The sequence below is a fragment of the Myxocyprinus asiaticus genome, chromosome 45, assembly GCF_019703515.2.
Source record: "Myxocyprinus asiaticus isolate MX2 ecotype Aquarium Trade chromosome 45, UBuf_Myxa_2, whole genome shotgun sequence".
NCBI classification, from domain to species: domain Eukaryota; kingdom Metazoa; phylum Chordata; class Actinopteri; order Cypriniformes; family Catostomidae; genus Myxocyprinus; species Myxocyprinus asiaticus.
This window is the reverse complement of record NC_059388.1, coordinates 20,252,137-20,273,742: the sequence shown is the minus strand read 5'-3', so window position 1 is coordinate 20,273,742 and position 21,606 is coordinate 20,252,137. Positions and strand designations below refer to the sequence as shown.

The following is a 21,606-nucleotide window of genomic DNA, read 5'->3' as shown; positions in this document are numbered from 1 at the left end:
ATAAGCATTTAAGGGCCATAAAGCATTATAGTTCACCCCCAAAAATAAAACTGTGTCATCAATTACTCAACCTCATGTTGTTCCAACCTATGTGACTTACTTTCTTTCATGAGACAAAAAAGGAGATTGTAAGCAGCATTTAAGGACTGACAGGCAACATTCACTTTTATTGTATTAAAAAGAAAGATGTATTGAAAATGAACTGCTAACATGTCTTTTTGTGTTTCGTGGAAGAAAATAATATGGGTTTGCAAAAAAATTAGGTTAAGTAAATGATGACAGGATTTTCATTTTTGGGCGAACTATCCCTTTAACACTGACCAAATATTATTTGAGTCTTGCACTACAGACTAAGGCACTTCATTACATGTACAATTATATGCACAGGTTTGTGTTAAACTTCCTGTTCAATAAATACAGTAACAAGAAGCAAAATTCTGATGGACAACAAACTCTTAGTAGAAACATGCATTTTTACACACTACTAATGACAGTTCAAACCACTTCAATTTCCACCATGGTAAGCCATGGCAATATTTAAACAAAACATTTTTATGGCTAGTGGGCAAATTGGTGATGTATCATTTAAGAAAATCTTCAAAAAGAAACTTGTTTCGGTTCTGTTGCAGAGGACACTACTACACAAGACTGAAACTAAAAAACTCCACAACAAACAGCCCTTGCAGCAGCTCTCAGATCATGCTTTGTATGAGCCCACATGCCTTTGTCAATATCTCTTCAATCTACCATCATTTGCCAGTTTGTGTGAATCTCACTCAAACTGCACGGAATAGAATTCCAGATCAGTGACAGGTGACCATACAAAAAAAAGAGGAAACTGTTCATATCACCAAGCTGATGCATTAGTGTAAGCAGCGTAAAAACCATTAAATCGGTTATCAGACACACAATCATGCACCTTGACAAAAAGGACACATACAATTAATTCAGCATATGAAAAATGAAAAATTGTGACTTTTGTTAAAAAAAAAAGTGTGCAATATTGTCTACTACTGGCACAAACCAGAGGCAAAGCCTTTCATCAAATCCAACTAGGGCCAAAGGTTACATTCAGTGTAAAAGCCTTTTGATTTCATTGTATTTCCACAGACTAGTAACAGTGGAAAGCGAAGGACTTTCAAAGCGAATGTTGAGTACTAAAAGCTTCTGTGTGCCATCGGCTACATTTAGTCCGCATTTAATTCAAGGTACCTGACAAAGCAAAGACAAGAAAATCAATCTGCTTTCATGAAGTGTTTCAAGGTTAGTCACAAATCATGTCAAATAAAACAATGCATAACATGACAGAAGATATCTATTTTACAAGGCTTAAAAAAAGAAACATTTATTTAACACAGGGCCCTGTCCTAAAGCCAGTTTCCAAGAAATTCCCCACACTGTTCTTTCCATCATTATCTTTAAGCGTAAAACAGTTCTTTCTATTCTTCTGTAGCATTTTTGGTATTTAAAGAAACAGTTCACCCAAAAATAAAAATTCTGTCATTATCATGTCATTCCAAACCAGTATGATTTTCTTTCTTCTGAAGTTAGGCAGAAAGTTTACTATGATCTGTTCCATACAATGAAAGTAAATGGGGACAGATGCTGTCTAGCTCCAAAATTGACAAAAAACACATAGCTAACAGAAGGAACAGACTAAATTTAAGATGTTATTCACAAAAAATCTTCCCTTCTACCAAAACTCTCCAAGATGACTATTCTTGACAAGCCATATTTGAATGTATACAAACGCTACAAAAAAAAAAAAAAAAAAAGTAATTCCACTGAAAAAAGTCAGTCATACAGGTTTGGAATGACATGAGGGTGAGTAAACGGATGAAAACATTTTCATGTTTGAGTTAACTATTCCTTTAACACGTAATACTGAAGTGGATGTCATTAGTGGTTGTCTGTGAAACCCCCCACTTTCAAGCAGGCACCCGGCAAGAGACACTGAGCTTATTAGCACAAGGAGAGCACTTGTGTGCCAGCGCTACAAGCAAAGAGGAAGCCCAAAGAAAGGAAAGAGGTACCAAGATGGCCAGGTTTCTCTTATTCAGAAGCCTGTCTGGCTTGTCCTGGAAAAAGAAGGAGCTGTTACTCAAAACCAAGGTCGGCACAGCATGCTACTAAAAAAGACAGTGAAGGGGGGCATGGCGTAGAGGGGGATTCAATGAGTGGAAAGAGCTAGGATGACCAGGAAAGTGCCCTGCTGAGAAAAAAAAAACATCTTAAACCAGTTTTAGATGGTTTGCTGGTCTTAACTTGTTTAAGATGATCTCCCAGCCTGGCCAGGCCAGTATTCAGCTTGTTTAGCTGTTCTTCCAGTCTGGCCAAGCTGATCTTCAGATGGTCTAGCTGGTCTTCCAGCCTGGCCAAGCTGGTGTAAGGTTGGTTTATCTGGTTTCAAAGTCTGGCCAACCTGTTCTAAAGTTGGTGTAGCTGGTCTTCCAGCATGGCCAAGCAAGTCTTCAGATGGTCTAGCTGGTCTCTCAGCCAGGCCATGCTTGTGTTAATTTGGTTAAAATGGTCTCCCAGCCTGTTCAAGCTGGTCTTCAGCTGGTTTAGCTGGTCTTCCAGTCTGGCCAAGCTTGTCTTCAAATGGTTTATCTGGTCTTTCAGTCTGGCCAAGCTTGTCTTCAGATGGTCTAACTGGTCTCCCAGCCTGGCCAAGCTGGTCTTCAGGTGGTTTAGCTGGTCTTCCAGTCTGGCCAATCTGGTCTTCAGATTGTCTAGCTGGTCTACCAGCCTGGCTAAGCTGGTCTAAAGTTGGTGTAGCTGGTCTCCCAGCCAGGCCGAGCTGGTGTTCACTTGGTTTAGCTGGTCTCCCAGCCTAGTCAAACTGGTCTTAAGCAGGTTTAGCTGGTCTTCCAGTCTGACCAAGCTGGTCTTCAGATTGTCTACCTGGTCCCCCAGCCTGGCCAAGCTAGTCTTTAGCTGGTCTCGCAGCCTGGCCAAGCTGGTCTTCAGCTGGTTTAGCTGGTCTTTCAATCTGGCCAATCTGGTCTTCAGATGGTCTAACTAGTCTCCCAGCCTGGGCAAGCTGGTCTAAAGTTGGTGTAGCTGGTCTCCAAGCATGGCCAAGCAGGTCTTCAGATGGTTTAGCTGGTGTCCCAACCTGAAAAAGCTGGTCTTCAGCTCATTTAGCAGGCTTCCCAGCCTGACCTGCTGAAAAGTGCCCCAAATCCCTCTAAAACCACCTAACAGGCCAGCCTGACCAGGCTGGGTGACTATCTAAGACCAGCAAACCATGTTAGGCTGGTTTAAGTTCTTTTTTCAGCAGGGTGGGGAAATGGACACAACTGTAAGCCATTTTTTTTTTTTCAAATCACCTCAAGTTCTCGCAGGATCCCAGATTGGCCGCATGTTTCCAGGTCTTCCAGTGCTTGGGACCAGAAGTTCTCTTCCTGGTCTGGCTCTGTCCCATCATGTCCCACAGTGAACCTGATTAAAACACAATGATACATTTCACCACATGGTACATAAAAATAAGGACATTCAATGAGCAGGCAGGCATCACAGTGATGGGTGCAGGAGACGGCCAATGATTTGTGCAGGCTATGGTGGGTAGAGGTGGGACTCTTGGAGAGAGACGCATACAGACACACCCAGTTGGACACACTGTGATGGACACGCCATGGTGGGCGATGATGTCCTGGTGGATAGTGGGGCTTTATGAAGTGAAAAGGGCCGGATTGGTTTGGGGAAGTAGTGCAGGTAACAGGCACACAGCACTGAACCTCACCTGCTGTCTGAGATTAAACCGGTAGGCAGCGTGGACACTCTGCAATGGGAGATCAGCTTCAATCAATAATGACACTCACAAGTCCAGTCAGGACAAATTTAGAGAAACAAACACCAGTTGTTGATTCAATCCTTAAAACTCAATTTGTTATTTTTTGATGTAGAACTACAGAGGGTTTTTGCACCAAGACTTTATATCCATTTTAGAAACACTTTAAGGGGCTTTGCCTTAAAAATCACCACAATACATTCTCAACTGACAAGAATAAAGGTAAAGTAGGACACTTTCTGATCATTTTTCATTTGCATTGCTTTTAAAATATGATCCAATAGGCTATCAATGCCATCCTATACTAGTTTAGGATAATCTTAATGCTGATTTTACGTAATGGAAAAATATACACATAATGACAGATGGCTGAGCTTAACTGTCCCACTTTGCCAGTTGTCCAATTTACCTGTATTCACACTATGGAATATACTATAGGGGCATGTTTATAAAGGCATACCTAATAAAAGTGATGTGTAGGTGAAGCTGGAGGATGCTCCACATTATACATTTTTCAATTTAAGTTCAGACTGCATATTTGGAATGATTGAATGTTTTAAAGATGAGTTGAGTCTCTACTCTCAAGTAAAATTAGAGGTAGAGTTTTCTGGATCCAGTTTTTTTAAATATATTTTTTGGTCCCTTAACATTCGTGTCAAAAAACCACAAATAACACCTCTAACATCAGAGAGTAATGATAAGTTCATTATAATATTGTTCAACCCCAAGACTAATTGTAACCCTAAAATCTGATTGGTTGATTGGAATGTTGTTCCAGGACCAACAAGGATGTTAATTCAGGAACACATTCAACTTGGCAAAATCACAATCCAGATGATTTGTTTTAGTCCCATGTTGTAGGGGTATAAGGCAGCACACACAGTCACCACATAAATACAATTGTAACATCTTCAACCTCAGAGGGTGATCATAATTATTGTGTCAGCTAAATACTTAAAAGGCCTTGTCCCTTACCAAGTCCTGCTGGGTTCATTATTGCACATAGGGGCGACTTAAGGCTTTGATCTACAGCACAAGGAATCTGAATTACAAATTTCCGACTGTACAGTCAGATAACAAAGAATAAAGTGAATTCACCCCAGAAACTATTGATCAAAGCTCTGCTACCACATATTTGAAAATACAATGCTCTGCAAACGTATTGCATGGCTCAGTTAATAATATGACTTGAGGGTCACATTTTGGATTAAGAAAAGTCTATTATGCACAGGCGGATTTGTGGAAATATTGCTGATGGCCCAGTTAATGTGAATAATAAAGTAAAAGTCAGAATGTTCACATCTTAATCTTTACACTGATGCTCTTTGCGAAGAAGTCACATTTTAATAGGTGCAGTTGAGCAGCACAATACTTTTCTGTCTGGTATTAATCTTTGTTCTTGATGAAATGGATATTGACTCTTCAGTACTTTTCATTTTTAGGAAAATTAAAGAGGTAATAAAAGGATAATGTCTGCGAGGGCTGCAAACTTCACTTTTCCAATCCACTTAACTCAGTCTTATGTATACTGCTAATATAGTAGAAAATCCCTCAAATAAATTCATGACATCACATTAACCTAGGTGTCTGGCTTTCATAATTTATTACATTAAGGTATAGTTCACCTAAAAATGAAACTTCTGTTGTTATTTCCTCTCCCTCATGTATGTAAAATAGAGTACTTTTGTGGTGCTCTTATGGTGAATGATTCTCATTTGCTACATGGGAAAGACTGGGCATTACATTCTTCAACATTCTCTTTTTGTGTTCAACAGAAGAAAGTCAGTCAGGTTTGGATCTGCATGAGGGTGAGTAATGCCTAGTGGACACTACACGACTCAAGCTTGTCTCTTTTGATGTTTCGAGTCGACGACTGGTCTGTGACGAAAAGTCTCGGATCTCACGACGAAAGGTCTTATTGTGTGCGCACTCCTGCGACAGGCCGAGACGAGTCCCAGACGCTGCGACAGTTTTCAAAACTGCTTGATATCTAGACGTCTTGTCGTCATGTGTGCGCACTGTCCCGACAAGCAAAAGACCGACAATGAGCCACAATCAATGAAATATAGAGAGAGCGCAAGAGGAGCGCAAGGTATTAGGAAGCAGAAGACAATAAATAATTAGAATATAATAAAATGAAACTTCACCCACATCTCCCATACCCTCTGTCTTTATTATGTTAATCTGTTTTTCTTAAATGTTTCCTTTTGCAAATAGTAAAATGGCACGAGCCGTTCTTTCATGTCTGTCGAAAGGAGGAGAGCAAGATTTGGATTGCAGGAGACAAAAAATAATTATATAAAAAAAAAAACAAAAAAAACACCCACTTCTCCCTATCCGCTGTTTTTATTATTATCAAGTTTTTATAATTTTCCAGTCCGAAAATGGGCGAGAGCCACTCTTTCATGTTTTTTGACATATCAAGAATAAACTGCAGGAGTATGTGAATGAATTTCGTTATCTTAATTTTAGATGCATTTTTGGCGATCTGTTTGAAACGGGATCACACTAAGGGCAGCAGAAACAACAGGTTTTTCACCGTTTCCATGTAGATTAAAAGGGAATAAGCGTACGATTGGAAATTTTAAAAAAGCGAATGCATGAACATTTACAATAGAAGAGGCACAGATATGAGCAGCAGGCACACTGGAAGCTCAGTTACAGGTACTGCACTGGTTTTTAGTGCTTTCCATCTCGTCTTTTACTTTTTACGCTTTATTGTCATTCAGTAAAACACAGACGTAATGACTGATGTATGTCCTCATGAAATCAGAAATTCTCTCTCCTCGAAATCTGAACACAAATGGTCAACAGAGACGACCAGGTGTAACGGTGATGTCTCGCTTGCACATTTGTGATAGGATCACCCAAAACCCATCTTAATACCAGGTGTACACATGGTCTCAGTCGGGGACGAATGGTCATGTAGTTGATACACTGGAGTCCTGAAGTATTCGCACCAGCACGACGAAAAACCGGACTGTGAGTCGCAGGACGCCGACTGCAAGTCGTGTGTGTACGCTTGGCTTTAATTATTTCAGAATTTTCATTTTTGGGTGAACTATTGCTTTAAGTAAAGCGATGATTTCCCTTCATCCCAAATAAACTTTCTAAAGAGACTATGCCAATTTATAAAATTTATATATCCTGGTAGATTTTGAAACAAAAATAAGAATCTTGGGAGAACATTCATTTTAAGTGTATTTATTTTCTCAAATTAGGACAATGATATTATTTTTCACCTTTTAAAATCTTGTCTTATTGTATTTTCTAATATACAATATTACACTTATACAAATTATAACTGTTTGGAATTATCACTCCCAAGTACCTTATTTCTGTTAGATTCCACTTATCATAATTTATGTTAAAAAATCTAACATAATCTGCCCCCTATTTCCATAGCTTCTGTCTTATTCAAGTTTAATTTATATTCAGACAAAGCTCCATACAGATCTACCTCCTCTAACACTGCAGGTAGTGAAGTTTCTACTTCTGTTAAACACATTATGACTGCATGTGTTCCTGAATGATCTGCATTCAGTGCAAGTTTATGTACTTCATCCTCAACTTTAAGACCTTTCACTCTAGAATTAATTTGTATACTTAATGCTAAAGGCTCTATACATAAAGCAAATATCTGAGGTGACAAGGGGTCCCCTTGTATTGTCCCCCTCTTTAATTAAAATTTCTCTGAGAGAGTTTCATTGGCCCTCACTCTTGCATTTGTTTGACTGTATATTTCTTTCATTTAATAAACTTCTGATCAAAACCAAACTCTTCGCATGTTTCAAAAATAAAGGGCCACAGCACCCTGCCAAATACCTTTTCAGCATCTAAAGTCATTAACATTTGTTGCTTAGTTTTTGTTGCATAATCGATAAGATTAAGTGTTCGTCGCACATTATCAAACAATAAATGATTTTTCACAAATCCAGTTTGGTCTAAATCAATTATTGTTGGTATTATTTTAGCAAGTCTTGTAGCTATTATTGATGTAAACAACTTTTGATCTACATTTACAAGAGATATTGGTCTGTAGCATGAACACTGTGTGGGATCTCTTCCTTCTTTTGGTATTACTGATTTAATAGAAGAGTTCCATGTCTGTGGCCACTCCCCTTTTTATAAAATCTAATTAAAAACTTCAACCAGGATTGGGGACAATAAATCATGAAATTCTTTATAAAATTCATCTGTAAATCCATAATATTCTGGACATTTTTCCATTTGACTCTTTTTAATAACTATTAAAATCTCTTCCTCTGTTATTGGACAGATTAACGCCTTACTATGTTGACTTGAAACTGTAGGGAGGTTTAAAAACTTCAAGTACTGTTTAAATTATTTGTGTCCAAGTACAATGACTCTGGCTTATAAAGAGTCTGGCAATAGTTCCTAAAGCATGATACTATTTCCAACTTTCTCTTCCATTCTACTAAGTTTTCATCCCTTATTTTTTGTTATAACAAATTTCTCTTTCATTTTTTTATTTGTATTTAAATGCCAGCCTTTTTAAAGATGTTCCACTATTATCATATTTTGTCTAGTGAGCAAAAAATCAAATAAAATAAATAAATAGAAAATTTAGTAATAAGCGATGAAATCAAGATTCATAAGGTTTAATATGAGTTATTTAAACAATGAGATATGGTTTATTATGGTAATGTACCCGCTAGCACTTGGCCTGTCCCAGTCATCCACACCGAGCCCGAAGTCTGGCAGGATGTTGTTCCTCTGCCGGCTACTGTTGACCGGGGAGAGGCTGCCCCGGCTGGGCTTGGCGTTCCGCCACTCGTGGCTGTGGAAACTGTAGCCTGATGCCTGGAAACCTGTGGGAGCTGAAACAAACACATGACCCAGGGTCCATAATTAACTTCGTGACATCTGGAAAGGGGTGAATTGAAAATATATCATCCATAAACAGTTCTTACTGGCCATTTCCTTATTATTAATTTTTTGTCCCCACGACAATGGTATTATTTAGCAATTTTTTCCCATTGCATATTTTTGCACCTTTCTCAAAAAGGATTAAGAGAACTAACAATTATTTCCATTGTATTTTTTTTCCATGTATTTTCATTTTGAAAAAAAAAAAAAAAACAAAAAAAAAAAAAACAATTACGAGGACAATTCCACATATGTGTGGCCTCTTGAGTTCAAAAGAAAAAATCTTTGGGCATCCTATATTAATGCCGTGCACAGACCTCAGCAGGGACAGGGACGAAAGAATAAAAAAAGGACACTGATTTTATTTATTTATTTATTTTTATTTATTTTATAATAATTTTTTTTTAAAGAGTAGCACTTATATATACTTAACTTATTCATTGCGTTTTGAGTATTTAACCATTTGTCTTGTATTATAAAAAAATAACTATCATTCTTGACAAATAATAGCCTATCCTGTTATATTCCTAAAAAAAGCACCATATTTTACACTGTTTTTTAAAGACATGGTCTGTGATAATCCCATGTTTTTTAAGTATCTTGGAGTACTATGAAAGTATCATGAAATATGAATATAATTATTCAGTACCATAGGTATTACCCTGATAATGACACAGTGTCTTTTTAATTTTTATATAGGGCTCTAATCTTTTTCTTGTTTCATCACTCTTTTCACATTTCTCATCTATGACCCCTCACTTTATCCTTTTATCTCTATTGCTTCCATTCTGACCTCGTCACCATGGTTTTGAGTGGGAGCCCACATGTCCAAAAATGGTAATACTATGGTACTTTTCTGAAAGTGATTAGTCTACTAGTTTAAACAAAAACCAAACTGGCTTTCCTGAATCAAACAGCACCTTCAGTTAATGGCTGTATTCTATAAAAGACGTATTACATTTCTATCACTGAAAACGACGCGACCGATCCATTATAATTAATAAAGCTGTCTACACTGCAGGTGTGCCATGTGATGTCGGAAATGCGGTAGCAATCGAGTATTAATCTGTTGATGAACTGACAACACAAAACATACAGTGGACATTTTATCTGGTTTGCATTTATAGTTCTGCGTTTGTGTGTCTGCGTCGTTCTGTGAGTACATAGACAAAATGCTAACTATATGTTTCATAAATAAACAAAAGCAATGCATGCAATGTAATTTTTGGATTCAAAAGTATTTATTAAATTATTGTAGCATCAAAAAGGAGTTAAAAGTATGTAAACATGTTTAGTTACATATTATTTATTATTCATATTGCCTGAAAAGGCAGAAAATAAATGAGAAAATTACTGTATGCTTGCTCGAGTCGCTTAAATAATAATACATAAACATGTTTTGGCATACTTTTGACGTTCTGTTTTGTGTTAAAAGCACCTACACTTAATTTTATTTAATACCTCCGCGATTTACAAAGAAACCTCATAATAACACATTATATATAATATTATTATATTACTGTTATTGTGAGATTATTACGAGATTTTAATTGTTTTATTTAACTATTTTAATTTAATTATTACAATTTATATATATATATATATATATATATATATATATATATTTTTTTTTTTTTTTTTTTTTTTTTTGTGTTTTTTTTTTTTTTTTGGATGACCAGTAGAAAACCTTTAGATTTGTGAATGAAAGGGGCAGGGGCTCTAACCCCTGCTACCCCTGTTCTGTGCACATCACAGTCCTATATGGTAAATGGTTTGATAATTTATGATCAAACATAAAATTAGCCTTGCATGTAAAGTAGTTAAAACACATCAAATGTCAGTATCGACCCCTTAAAATGATGATTTTGGCCTGTACCACCTCAACTTTCTCAACTGAATCCACATATTAAAATCAAACAACGTCATAATTTTGACAAACTGATACTCAATATTTTTAGTAACAAAAACATTAATTGTTAACAAATTTTAATTACCAAAATCATAATATTTAGCAGTGTTCTACATTTTGTGCACAACCCTGTTCCCACAACTTTCTCCCATTACAAAATTGTACAGTAATAGTCCTTAAAACTGTGACAGTAACATCGCCAAAATCAGTCATTGTTGCTTGCCAAGTGTTAAGTTTGGACCCTGCACACAATGTAACTCTGTAAAGATCCAAATATCGATTTGACTGTGAATCTGACAAAAAAAGCCCCGATAATGAATTGTTCCCAGAAGACAGAGCGCATATATGCATTACACAGCTCTCTCTCACAACACTGGCACAGAGGCTACAGGTTGTTCAGGTTCCCAGGCTCCGGTCATAAATCTGGCTAAAGACTGCTGCAGGCAGGGTGAGTACTACAGGGAGAGAGGAGAACAGCATACTTGCTGTGTTCACACACTCGTCTCCGGTGGGAGCAACAGCATTCTGCTTCATTCACTTTGGTCTGATTCTCCCTCGGAGACCACCACCAAGCACAGCATAGCCTCAGGGCTTTATAATTCCCCAGAATTCAATACGGATTAATTGCTTGTAATTTGTTCACCCTGCAGGGCTTGAGAAGGTGGAAGAAATCTTAATAAGATTCTCTGAATAGCTATTTTATTTAAATGTCCCCTTTCCAAGGAATGATACATACAGGTAGATCATACAGATAGATCATTTATTGTCTTAGACATGTGACATGGGGCTTTTTAAAAGGAAAAGTTCACCCCAAAATGAAAACTGTCTTCATTTACTCACCCTCATTTTTTTCCAAATCTTTAGACTTTTCACGCAACACAAAAGGTGAATTTTAAAGAATATCCTGAGTGCTCTTTTAAATATAATTTAAGTGAATGGGGACTGGGGCTATCAAGCTCCAAAATAGCAAAAGTACCATCATAAAAGCATTATAAAAGTGGTCCATATGACTTATTTGTATATATTCCAAGTTCTCTGAAGCAATACAATTGTTTTGTGTCACAAACAGGCTGAAAGTCATTACTCACTGAAACTCTTGCCCGTTGTCAAGATCTCAAATAAAAAATGACACCACTAGATGCATTTTCAGTGAATAACAATGCATATTTCAGTCTTTTTGCCACGCAAAGCTATTATATGACTTCAGAAGACTTGGAATGTAGTGCACAGGTCATATGGATCAATTTTAAGGAACTTTTATGGTGCTTTTTTGTCATTTTGCAGCTTGACAGCCCCAGTCCCCAATCAATTTCATTATATGTTTATCATTATTTATAAGTAAATAAGTAATGTGTAATTCACTAAAAAAAAGGCAGCTGCTAAATAACTAAATGTAATTGCAAATATGGAAAATAGCAGGCAGCCAGAATATTGTTTTAAAAGTAACCTTTTGTGTTCTAAAAAAGAAATGGTAAATGACATCGGGTGATTAAAATGTAGAATGTTCATTTTTGGGTGAACTATCCTTTTAAAGGTTATCATGGCATGTTACCTTTAAACTAGAGATGGTGAACTATTCTTTGAATAGCATCCCAGGTATCACGTTTACATACAGAGAGAGAGAGAGAGAGGGAGAGAGAGAGACAGACAGACAGAGAGAGAGAGAGAGACAGACAGAGAGAGAGAGAGAGAGAGAGAGAGAGAGAGAGAGAGAGAGAGAGAGAGAGAAAGAAAGAAAGAAAGAAAGAGATGCTTCATATGAACCTGTTAACATGAGGGGTGAGTGTCTTTCTCCCAATCTCCTTTCCTCATCAGAGTGAGAGAGGAGGAAAAGAGCAGGAGAAAGCAAAGGTGGCCTTGAGGAAATATATGTCAGCAGCACTGGGACAAATTAATCATCTCTATAAATGAAAAATGACTGATGATGCCATTTGGTTAATAATGGGAATGATGAAAGGGTTTTGCTCACTGATAGGCTAGTCATAATGTATTTATATTGCAATTATATTTGTTACTAGATTTGCATTTCCAAAAGAAAATAACAGTGTTTGCAAGGTAGTAAAAGAATAGCTCATATGCAAATACTGAAATTACATTATCACTATCTTTCAGATTTGCTATGCCAAATTACAAGTTAAAGAGGGATTTTCAAATCTTAAAGTTTCTTAAAAACCATGTTTTCAAAATACTAAACATTACAGAACACCTAAGGCCGAGTCTGCACATTAAAACTTTTGTGAAGAATTAATTGAAGAACGTAGTGAACAAGGAGGAAGAAGAATAGGTAAAAGAAAATAAAGAGAAGAAAATTAGAGGAGGGAGAAGAAGAGGAGGAAGAAGAAAAGCAAGCAGAAGAAGAGGAAGGAGGATAAGGAATCAGGAAGAAGAGGAGGGAGGAAAAAAGGAAGAAGAGGACAAAGAGAAAGGAGGAAGAAAATGGAGGAAGAGGAAGAAGGAAGATAATGAAGAATAGGAAGGAGGAAGAAGAGGAAGAAGGAAGAAGCAAGGAGGAGGGAGGAGGAAAGAAGGAAGAAGAGGACAAAGGGAAAGGAAGGAGGAAAAAGGAAGAAGAGGAAAAAGGGAGAGGAAGAAGATGGAGGAAGAAAAAGAAGAGGAAGAAGGACGATAATGAGGAAGAGGAAGGAGGAAGAAGAAAGAAAGATTAAAAGAGTGAAAGGAGAAGAGGAGGAAGAGGACACAGGAGAAAACAGAAAGAGGAAGAAGGAAGATGATGTGGAAGAGGAAGGCGATTAGGAAGAGGAAGGAGGAAGAATGTGAGGAAGAGGAAGAAGGAAAATGAAAAGGGTGAAGTGGAAGGAGAAAGAAGAGGAGGAGGAAAGAGGATAGAGGAAAAAGAGGGGGAAGAGGAATGAGAAACAGGTAGAAGAAGAGGAAGACAAAGAAGGAAGGGGAAGTAGGAGAAAACAGAGGAAGAGGAAGGAGGAAGAAGAGGAAGAGGAAGAAGATGAATGATGGAGAAGATGAGAAAGAGAAAGGAGGAGGAAGAAGATGAGGAAGAGGAGGAAAAGTAAGGAGAAAGAAGAGCAAGAGGAAGGAGGAAGAAGAGGAAGGGGAAAGAGAAGATGATGGAGAAAAGAATTTCACTACAGTCCTGCCTTGCCATAATTTATTTAATCATTGTTCTGTTTTCATAATTTGTTTGTAGGTCATGAAACCTTGCGGACCAATTAACTAATTGCTACTACAGCCATTATTTTCACTACATATAAATGCAAACAGGTCTTTGTGGGAATAACACCAACAGGCACTGTAAATTAATAGAACCCATTTCTCAGAATTAAACATTCAAATGTGAGATCTGCCTACTTGGCATTCTTGCTGCAATACATGATTATATTTAGTCTTGACCAGGAGGCCTCAGTGTCGAGAGAGCTGATTGCGATTCAAACACATTATTGATGAGTTATCCAAATGGTCATGTGTATCCCAGTGCTTATTAGAACCCATTTTCCACTCAGCAAATTAATGCATTCTTCTATATAATGCACTGTACCGCCAGATGGCCTCATAAAAGACACTTATCCCGCTGCAGATTACTGTAAATAATTACCTAAGTAAATACATTTTTGCAGGTCTACAGAGAAAAGGAAATTCAATTCAACGTCCATTAGACCTGCTGGGCTTCAACCAACCCTCCAGGAAACAATGGGATCAACACAGCTTGGCACTATAGTTAAGTTTGGGGGTCTGATCTAATCTAAAGAACAGGTGGTGCATCCATGGTCATAACAGACTCTGAACACAAGATCTATTGTATTTCATTGGGCAGAAAATGACATGAGATATTAAAGGAATTGTTCACCCAAAATGAAAATTTGTGATCAATTATACACCTTAATGTTGTTCCAAACTCATACTCAAATTTACCCTGGGTGCTGAAGGTGGCATCAATGGCAGAGCCATCCCAAGATTCCACTGCGCTGTCTACACTGGGAATGGTGGTGGAATACATGTCAGAGAGTTTGCCGGGTTTCTGCCCTGTTTGACTGTCATCCTCCATGTCACCCAGATCATTCAAACGACCCGTTACTGAGGGCTGATTTGGGCTTGTCACTACAGAAAGAGAAAAAGAAAGAAGAGAGCATGAACAAGAATCTAGAATCATCTGCCATCTTGGATGGAGTTTTTTGCAATGCATTCTGAGATTGCTTTCTCCGCTCAGGACACATGCTGTGCTGCCTTTCCTGTACCGAACAATTTCTTTTAAAAAGCAATATTATGCTGCCTATGTTTTTAAACTGCCAAATGTGTATATCGTGAATTGTATGTACAGTATTTATTGCAGAACTTACATTCTCCCTGCTTCTTGATCTTCAGTGTGACGGACTCCCCTGCCATCTGCAGCAGGTGAATGGCCTCACTGAGAGGTTTGCCCTTCAAACTGTTGCTGTTAATTGCCAGGATGCGATCGCCAATGTGGATGGCACCCGTTCTGTATGACATGAGCACACCAACTCTTCACGTGCAAGTGCAATGCATCAAAGTCTTTCAAAAGCATTCTTATGTTATTGTATAATTATATCCATTTATAATAACCCTTTGTTAAGGGTTAACCCCTAATATAAAATATATGATTACAAATGACACATTCTGCATTATTTAGTAGCCTTAAAAGCATTTATCACTGAAGCCCTGAGCCTTGAAGGCATGAACAGTGTTACCTCTCAGCCAGGCCTCCTCTAGTGAGGCTGGAGATGATGATGGGATCAAAGGGCTCCTCGGTGCCTGAGATGGTAATGCCTAGTGGACCGCCGTACCGTTTCAGCTCCACCGTGTAAATGATGGCACCAGAGCTCTCCTGCTCGTCTGCAACACAGGCCAACAGCACACGGGCGTCCCTATCAACACTGCCATCACGTAGGATACCTCACAAGGGGCAGAGAGCAGAGCGAAGACACCCCTCACAACACCGGACAGAGAGAGGAGGGAAGGAGGTGGGGGGGGGGGATGGTGTGGGAAAAGGAGGATTGAAAAGGAAATTCACTGCAAAAAATCGTATCCTTAATGCGTATCTTTCTTGTTTTCCAGTAAAAATATCGAAATATCTTTAAAAAAAGATAAATTCATCTGATAAGCAAAACTGAGTAAGATATCACCATTATGTGGTTTTAAACCCATATGACTTTCTTTATTCCATGAAAAAAAAAGATATTTTAATTGCATAGAAAAGAGCAACCAGTAAATTATTAAACATGTACTGGTCGCTCTTTTCTATGCAATTAAAATAAATGGGAACTATAGCTTTCAAGCTTGAAAATAGGCACAAAAGCAGCGTAAAGTATCACATATCACTTTTATGGTGCGTTTGCATCAGTTTTAAAGCTTGGAAGCTCCAGTCCCCATTCATTATAATTGCATGAAAAAGAGTGACCAGTACCTTGGTCGAAATTTCTCCCATTGTGCTCCACTAAAGAAAGTAAGTCATACAGATTTGGAATGACATGAAGGTGAATTAACAATAAATAACTCGCAACAGAATTTTCACTTTTGGGTAAAGTATACTTTTATGGCCTGTTTTCAGATCTATTTTGAATATAAGTGTATTTGGTATTGTGAAAGTAGCATATTTTCTTCACTGTTTTATGTTTAAAATAAATGAAAAAATTTGCCATTGCCAGAAAAAACACTCTGAAAACAAGCATTAATATCTTATGCAGTTTTGCACACCAGGTGAATTTATCTTGTTTTATGGATTTTATTTATTTATTTATTTATTTATTTATTTTTTACTGTAAAACAGATAAATATACTTGTTCAGAATAAGATTTTTGTTTTTTTCCATGTAAGAGTCAGGTGGAGAGAAGATAGATGGGAGAGGAGCCAAACTAAAAGAAACAAAACAAAATTGGAAAAATAGCCAACTAAAAGCCAAGGAAATAAATACAACCGCAAATGTAAAAAAAAAAAAAAAAAAGACTAAGTAATAAACTGGAGAGAAATGGATAGCTGGAAGAGAAAGGAAATAAAGGCAATTCGAGGAAAGAATGATGTAAGATAATGGAAATGCTGCATTCGGAAAACAAAGAAACACGAGAGAGAGAAAAAAATATGGGGGAGCGGCAAAATAGAGACATCCACATGCATAATACAAAAAAATGGGATTTCGGCTCTGTTATCCATTTCAGGAGACCTTCATTGGGTTCAGAAATGGATACTGCACCTACTACTACAAATCATTATACACACCAGCAGCAGAGGAGAACTAAACCTCTATATCCTAGACCCACAGTGGTTTTCAAGAAACTGAATGTCAGATGTGAATTAATTATAGGAGCGAGCTCGAGTGCATTTCATGTAAACTGCAAAGAAACATTTTCTTAATCAGTATTTTTGTATTGTTTTCCTGTAAAAATAAGTTGACACCCTTAAAACATAATATAATGCATAAGATATTAATATTTCTTTTCTTTTAAGCATAAACCCCACTAAATTTAGTTAGATTTATGCTTAAAACAAGAAAAACTATTTAAAATGGGGGTGAGAAAATTCAGCTTAATTAAAGATATATTCTCTGAAAACAATTAGTAACCTTTTTGCTTTTCAAGTAAATTTAGGGGGGATCCTGGGCATTCCTGTCATTCATCTGGTAAAGTGTGGAACCAGCTTTTGATTCCCAGGGAACAAAGAAACTCTTTGTTGTGGATAAAGGCATCTTCTAAATAAACACATGTCAGTGTTTAAATTTTTAAGCTAGAAAAGACAAAAATACTGATTAAGAAAATGCACTGTGCAATCAGCAAACAGAAGGACCTTTGGCAACACCAAAAGGCACTTTAGTTTTAAAGCCATTTAATAAAATATTTGTAACATTTCTTTATAACACTCAAAATCAATTAAGAGGTCAACCAATCTGTTTTTACATAGTTACACCTCGAAGAGAAAATGCACTAAAGAGAAAGAGAAAAATAGGGGAAAAACTTTAAAAGACCCTCTAGGCAATCCTTGTCATCTCCCTCCCTCTTCCACATAATAATGAAGCACTAATATCTTGCACAGCATTCCCTCTCTCACATTACAAACGTTTGTGTATGTGTATGTGTGTTTGTATGTACTTGCTTTCGGCACTAGAGGTCTGGGGATATTCGTTAACACGAAGTTGGCTCATTAAGCCTTTGTTTTTTGACGATGGACTAATGGAGAGATCGCAGGGAAATTACCCCCATTTAGCTCGAGAGTCAGCACCCTCTCTCAGTCTGTGTGCTGATGCTGCCCTAAACTGATGATCTGTTGTCAGTGCTCTAAAAAAAGGACTCGTAAAAAATGGATGTCGACCTTAATGTTCATGGCGAGAATGATCTAAACGAGCTTCTAGCATTGAGCAAGCAAGCATGATGGAGTCTATTCTTTACTGAGACACGGGAGAAGGGCCCTTCAGTGGACATACTGGACGTTCAGCATGAAATATGAATGCAAAATAAATGCAATTCACAGGTTTGATTTCTAGTATACACATGATGCCCATGAAGAGTACAAAGGAGCAAAGGATCGCAGTTAAATGCTTTTGAAAGATTCAGAGCTGTATGGAAACCTGCTTTGCAACTCTCAGGGATGGGTGAGGGCTCTAAGGGGTTTCTAATCAGATAATTGAACCAAACAAGCATTAAGTTGAAGTGATTAAGCCCAATTATCCTCTATAAGTGCAATGTTAATAGTGTTAAGGATGAAGTGAGAAGTGTGTGGGTGCAAGCACAGGTTAGGCCATGCAAAGGCAAATCACAGTAACTATACGTTCAGTCAAAACTGAGCAAAATGACCAAAATCTGGTATCTTTCCTGCTAAAAAACACAGCTAAAACCAGCTTCCCAGCCTGGAGAGGGTAGTCAGTTTGCTGGTTTTAGAGGGGTTTTGGGCACTTTTCACCTTGCCATCTTAAAGGGTTAGTTCACCCAAAAATTAAAATTCTCTCATCATTTACTCACCCTCATGCCATCCCAGATGTGTATGACTTTCTTTCTTCTGCAGAACACGAAGAATATCTCAGCTTTGTAGGGCAATACAATGCAAGTGAATTGTGACCAAAACTTTGAAGTTCCAAAAAGCACATAAAGGAAGCATAAAAGTAATCCATAAAACTCCAGTGGTTAAATGCATGTCTTCTGGAGCAATCAAATAGTTTTCAGGTGAGATCAGACCAAAGCTGAACTCCTTTTTCACTGTACATCTTGCAATTGCAGTCTCTAGGCACGATCATGATTTCAAGCTCACTTACACTTCCTAGCGCTTGACGCATGCGCAGAGCGCTAGATGGCGCTATAGGAAGTGAAATTGAGCTTGAAATCATGATCGCCAAGGAAACTGCAGATGTTAAGATTTATAATAAAAAAGGAGTTCAATTTTGGTCTGTTCTCTCCCAAAATCGATTGGATTGCTTCAGAAGACATGAATTAAACAACTAGAGCCTTATGGATTTCCTTTATGTGCTTTTTGGAGCTTCAAAATTTTGGTCGCCATTCACTTGTATAGACCTACAGAGCTGACATACTCTTCTAAAAACCTTCGCTTGTGTTCATTTTTGGATTAGCTATTCCTTTAGATCAGCTAAAACCAGCCAACCATTGTAGTTTTGGGGGGAATTTTAGGACCAGAATAGAGAACCACTGCCAGACTATGATCTGTCCTGTGACAGACAGTTTTAGCTCAACTATCCTCAGAGAAAATTATAATGTAAAAATTTTATTAACTCCAAAATCCACAATAAAACCAAGGCAAACCACAGTTCTTACAGCTGTTTGAGGTAAAACTAAGGCAGACTGAAGAATTTTTTATATTATTAGGGTCAAACAAAAATGAATTTATGTACATATCTTTATCAGTGCATTACCATGTAAGTATGTACAACACATTTGGCTGAAGAATCAAAGCTTTGATCGCCATGTTTCTCAGTTTCAGTGTTGGTGTAGTTACATTTTGTCTTTGTAGAGCAGATATCTCTATGTTGTTCTATCCCACCAGAAGAAAGGACAGGTTGACCAGAAGGTCAAGTGGAGATAATGAGCATCTCAGTATGACATTTTCAGGCAGCAAAGGCACTTCGAACCATTATCACAGGTTGAACATGGGCTAACTCAAGCTGAAATAGGGGACAGTTGTATTAAACAGAAGGATCTCAGGAAGAAACAAATTGCTTCTTAGTAATAATACCTTCATGAAACCTCCATCTGTCACAAAACATCAAGAAGTACAACTAGGTTTGCTTGTTTGTCGTGCCCAAAGTTTTTATAGCTAAGAGCACTTCCGAATGTTTTCTATCACCTTGTCCATTCTCATGTCCTTGCCGTATCTATTTGAAACTAGATTAAATCGGAATAAGATAATCAGTCGGGCCCTAAAAGCTAATTAATTATCTTGATCCTGGCTAACAAACATTGGTATTATGAATCTTTGCTGAGGCAGCGTCTTTGTCCTTGAATGGGGGTTTCACTCTTAAAGGGATACTAAACACAAAAATTCATAATTCTGTCGCCATTATTCACCCACATATCGTTTTAAACCTGTATGACTTTCTTTTGTGGAACACAAAAGTAGATGTTAGGCAGAATATTAGGGACTGACAAGCTTTAGTTACTATTCACTTTTATTGTATAGAACAAAAATGCAGTAAAAGTGAATGGCGACTGAAACTAAACATTCGGCCTAATATCTCCTTTTGTCTTTTGTGGCAGAAAGAAAATCATACATGTTTGGAACAACAAGAGGGTGAGTAAATGATGACAGAGTTTTTATTTTGGGTGAAATATCTGTGCGTGGGGGGTGATTGCAGAGACTCTGAGGTACCTGAGTTGTCCTCGTCCTTGCGGATCTTGAGTTTGACCAGGTCTTCACACTGCTGCAGAATCTGAACAGCGTCCTCCATGGAGCAATTGTCCAGGCGGATGTTATCTATTGCCAGTAGCTTATCCCCAAGCTCCAGGGTGCCCGTCCTTCATACACAGTAAAATACAGATATAATCTGGCAGACCAAGAGACTGCTGTTCCTCTGCACACATCAGCACACACGTTTGCTCAGCTATCTAAATGGGGACATACCATAGACTTCAATTGCTTTTATATAAATATAATTACTACAAAATAACCTTAACCCACACACTAAATCTAACCCTAACAGAAAACCTTTTGCATTATAAAAAATAAAAAAAATAAAAAAACAATAATTATTTAGGTATGGCTCATCCCAAATTAGGACGTCCCAAAATGATGTCCCAAAATGTCCCCTAAGGGAGGTTTTGTCTGATTAAGCTCACTTTTGGGTACAAATTTGTCCCCAAACTATAGCAAAGTACACACACACACACACACACACACACACACACACACACACACTGGGGTTTCCCACAAAATCAAGGGCATATGAAAATGCTAAACAAAGAAAATTAAGCCTATTTTTAGGATCATTAAGATTTTTTCATTGTGACTGCATTATTATTTTGCATTATTTTTATATCAATTAAGCATATTTCACCCCCAAATTAAATAAAGAAATAATAAAAAAAATCTGTGAAAAGTGATTTTGAAATTATATTATAAATGAACATTTAAAATTCAGTAATGCATTAAAATAATGAATTTTTGGGGAAAGTTTGCTTAATTGTTATGAAAATAATAATACAATACAAACAACCTTAAGGATCCTGAAAATTGGCTTATTTTCAACCCAAACCTTTTTTTTTTTTAATAATATTTTTTCTTTCGATTTTGGTGTAAAATGGACTTGTTTTTTTTGTGAGGTTTACCCAAGAGCCTGTCTTTGTGTAAAAGCACAACTGCTTCTGGATTTTCTTCAAAAACAGCAAGTCCATATTTCTTTTCTCAATATTTTGAGGGAAAGGTTATTCTCTCCGACATTTACATTGTCATATTGTTTTATTCTGTGCTTGCATTCTGCAAGAAAAAACATCCATTATTCATAAGATGGATTGAGGTGTACAGCCAAGAGCAGTCACAAAGTTTGAAGCAAAAAAACAAAACAAAAAACAATGACCCCTGTTATGGTATT

The 21,606-nt window shown here is 37.4% G+C and overlaps 1 protein-coding gene across 7 annotated transcripts in view; it reads right to left on the bottom strand.

The window, feature by feature from the left end:
• Window positions 1-21,606, bottom strand: part of LOC127434957 (glutamate receptor-interacting protein 1-like) — a 388,121-nt gene that overhangs the window by 7,221 nt on the left and 359,294 nt on the right. For 4 of the 7 annotated variants that reach the window (XM_051688013.1, XM_051688014.1, XM_051688009.1 and 1 more), the window contains 7 exons: window positions 20,388-20,533; window positions 15,275-15,479; window positions 14,906-15,045; window positions 14,481-14,666; window positions 8,466-8,634; window positions 3,746-3,784; window positions 3,333-3,444 (listed from right to left, as the gene is read on the bottom strand). In XM_051688013.1, the coding sequence (XP_051543973.1) occupies window positions 3,333-3,444; window positions 3,746-3,784; window positions 8,466-8,634; window positions 14,481-14,666; window positions 14,906-15,045; window positions 15,275-15,479; window positions 20,388-20,533 (997 nt within the window). The remainder of the gene's footprint in view (window positions 1-3,332; window positions 3,445-3,745; window positions 3,785-8,465; window positions 8,635-14,480; window positions 14,667-14,905; window positions 15,046-15,274; window positions 15,480-20,387; window positions 20,534-21,606) is intronic. The other 3 variants (XM_051688012.1, XM_051688010.1, XM_051688016.1) reach the window with 3 other exon arrangements.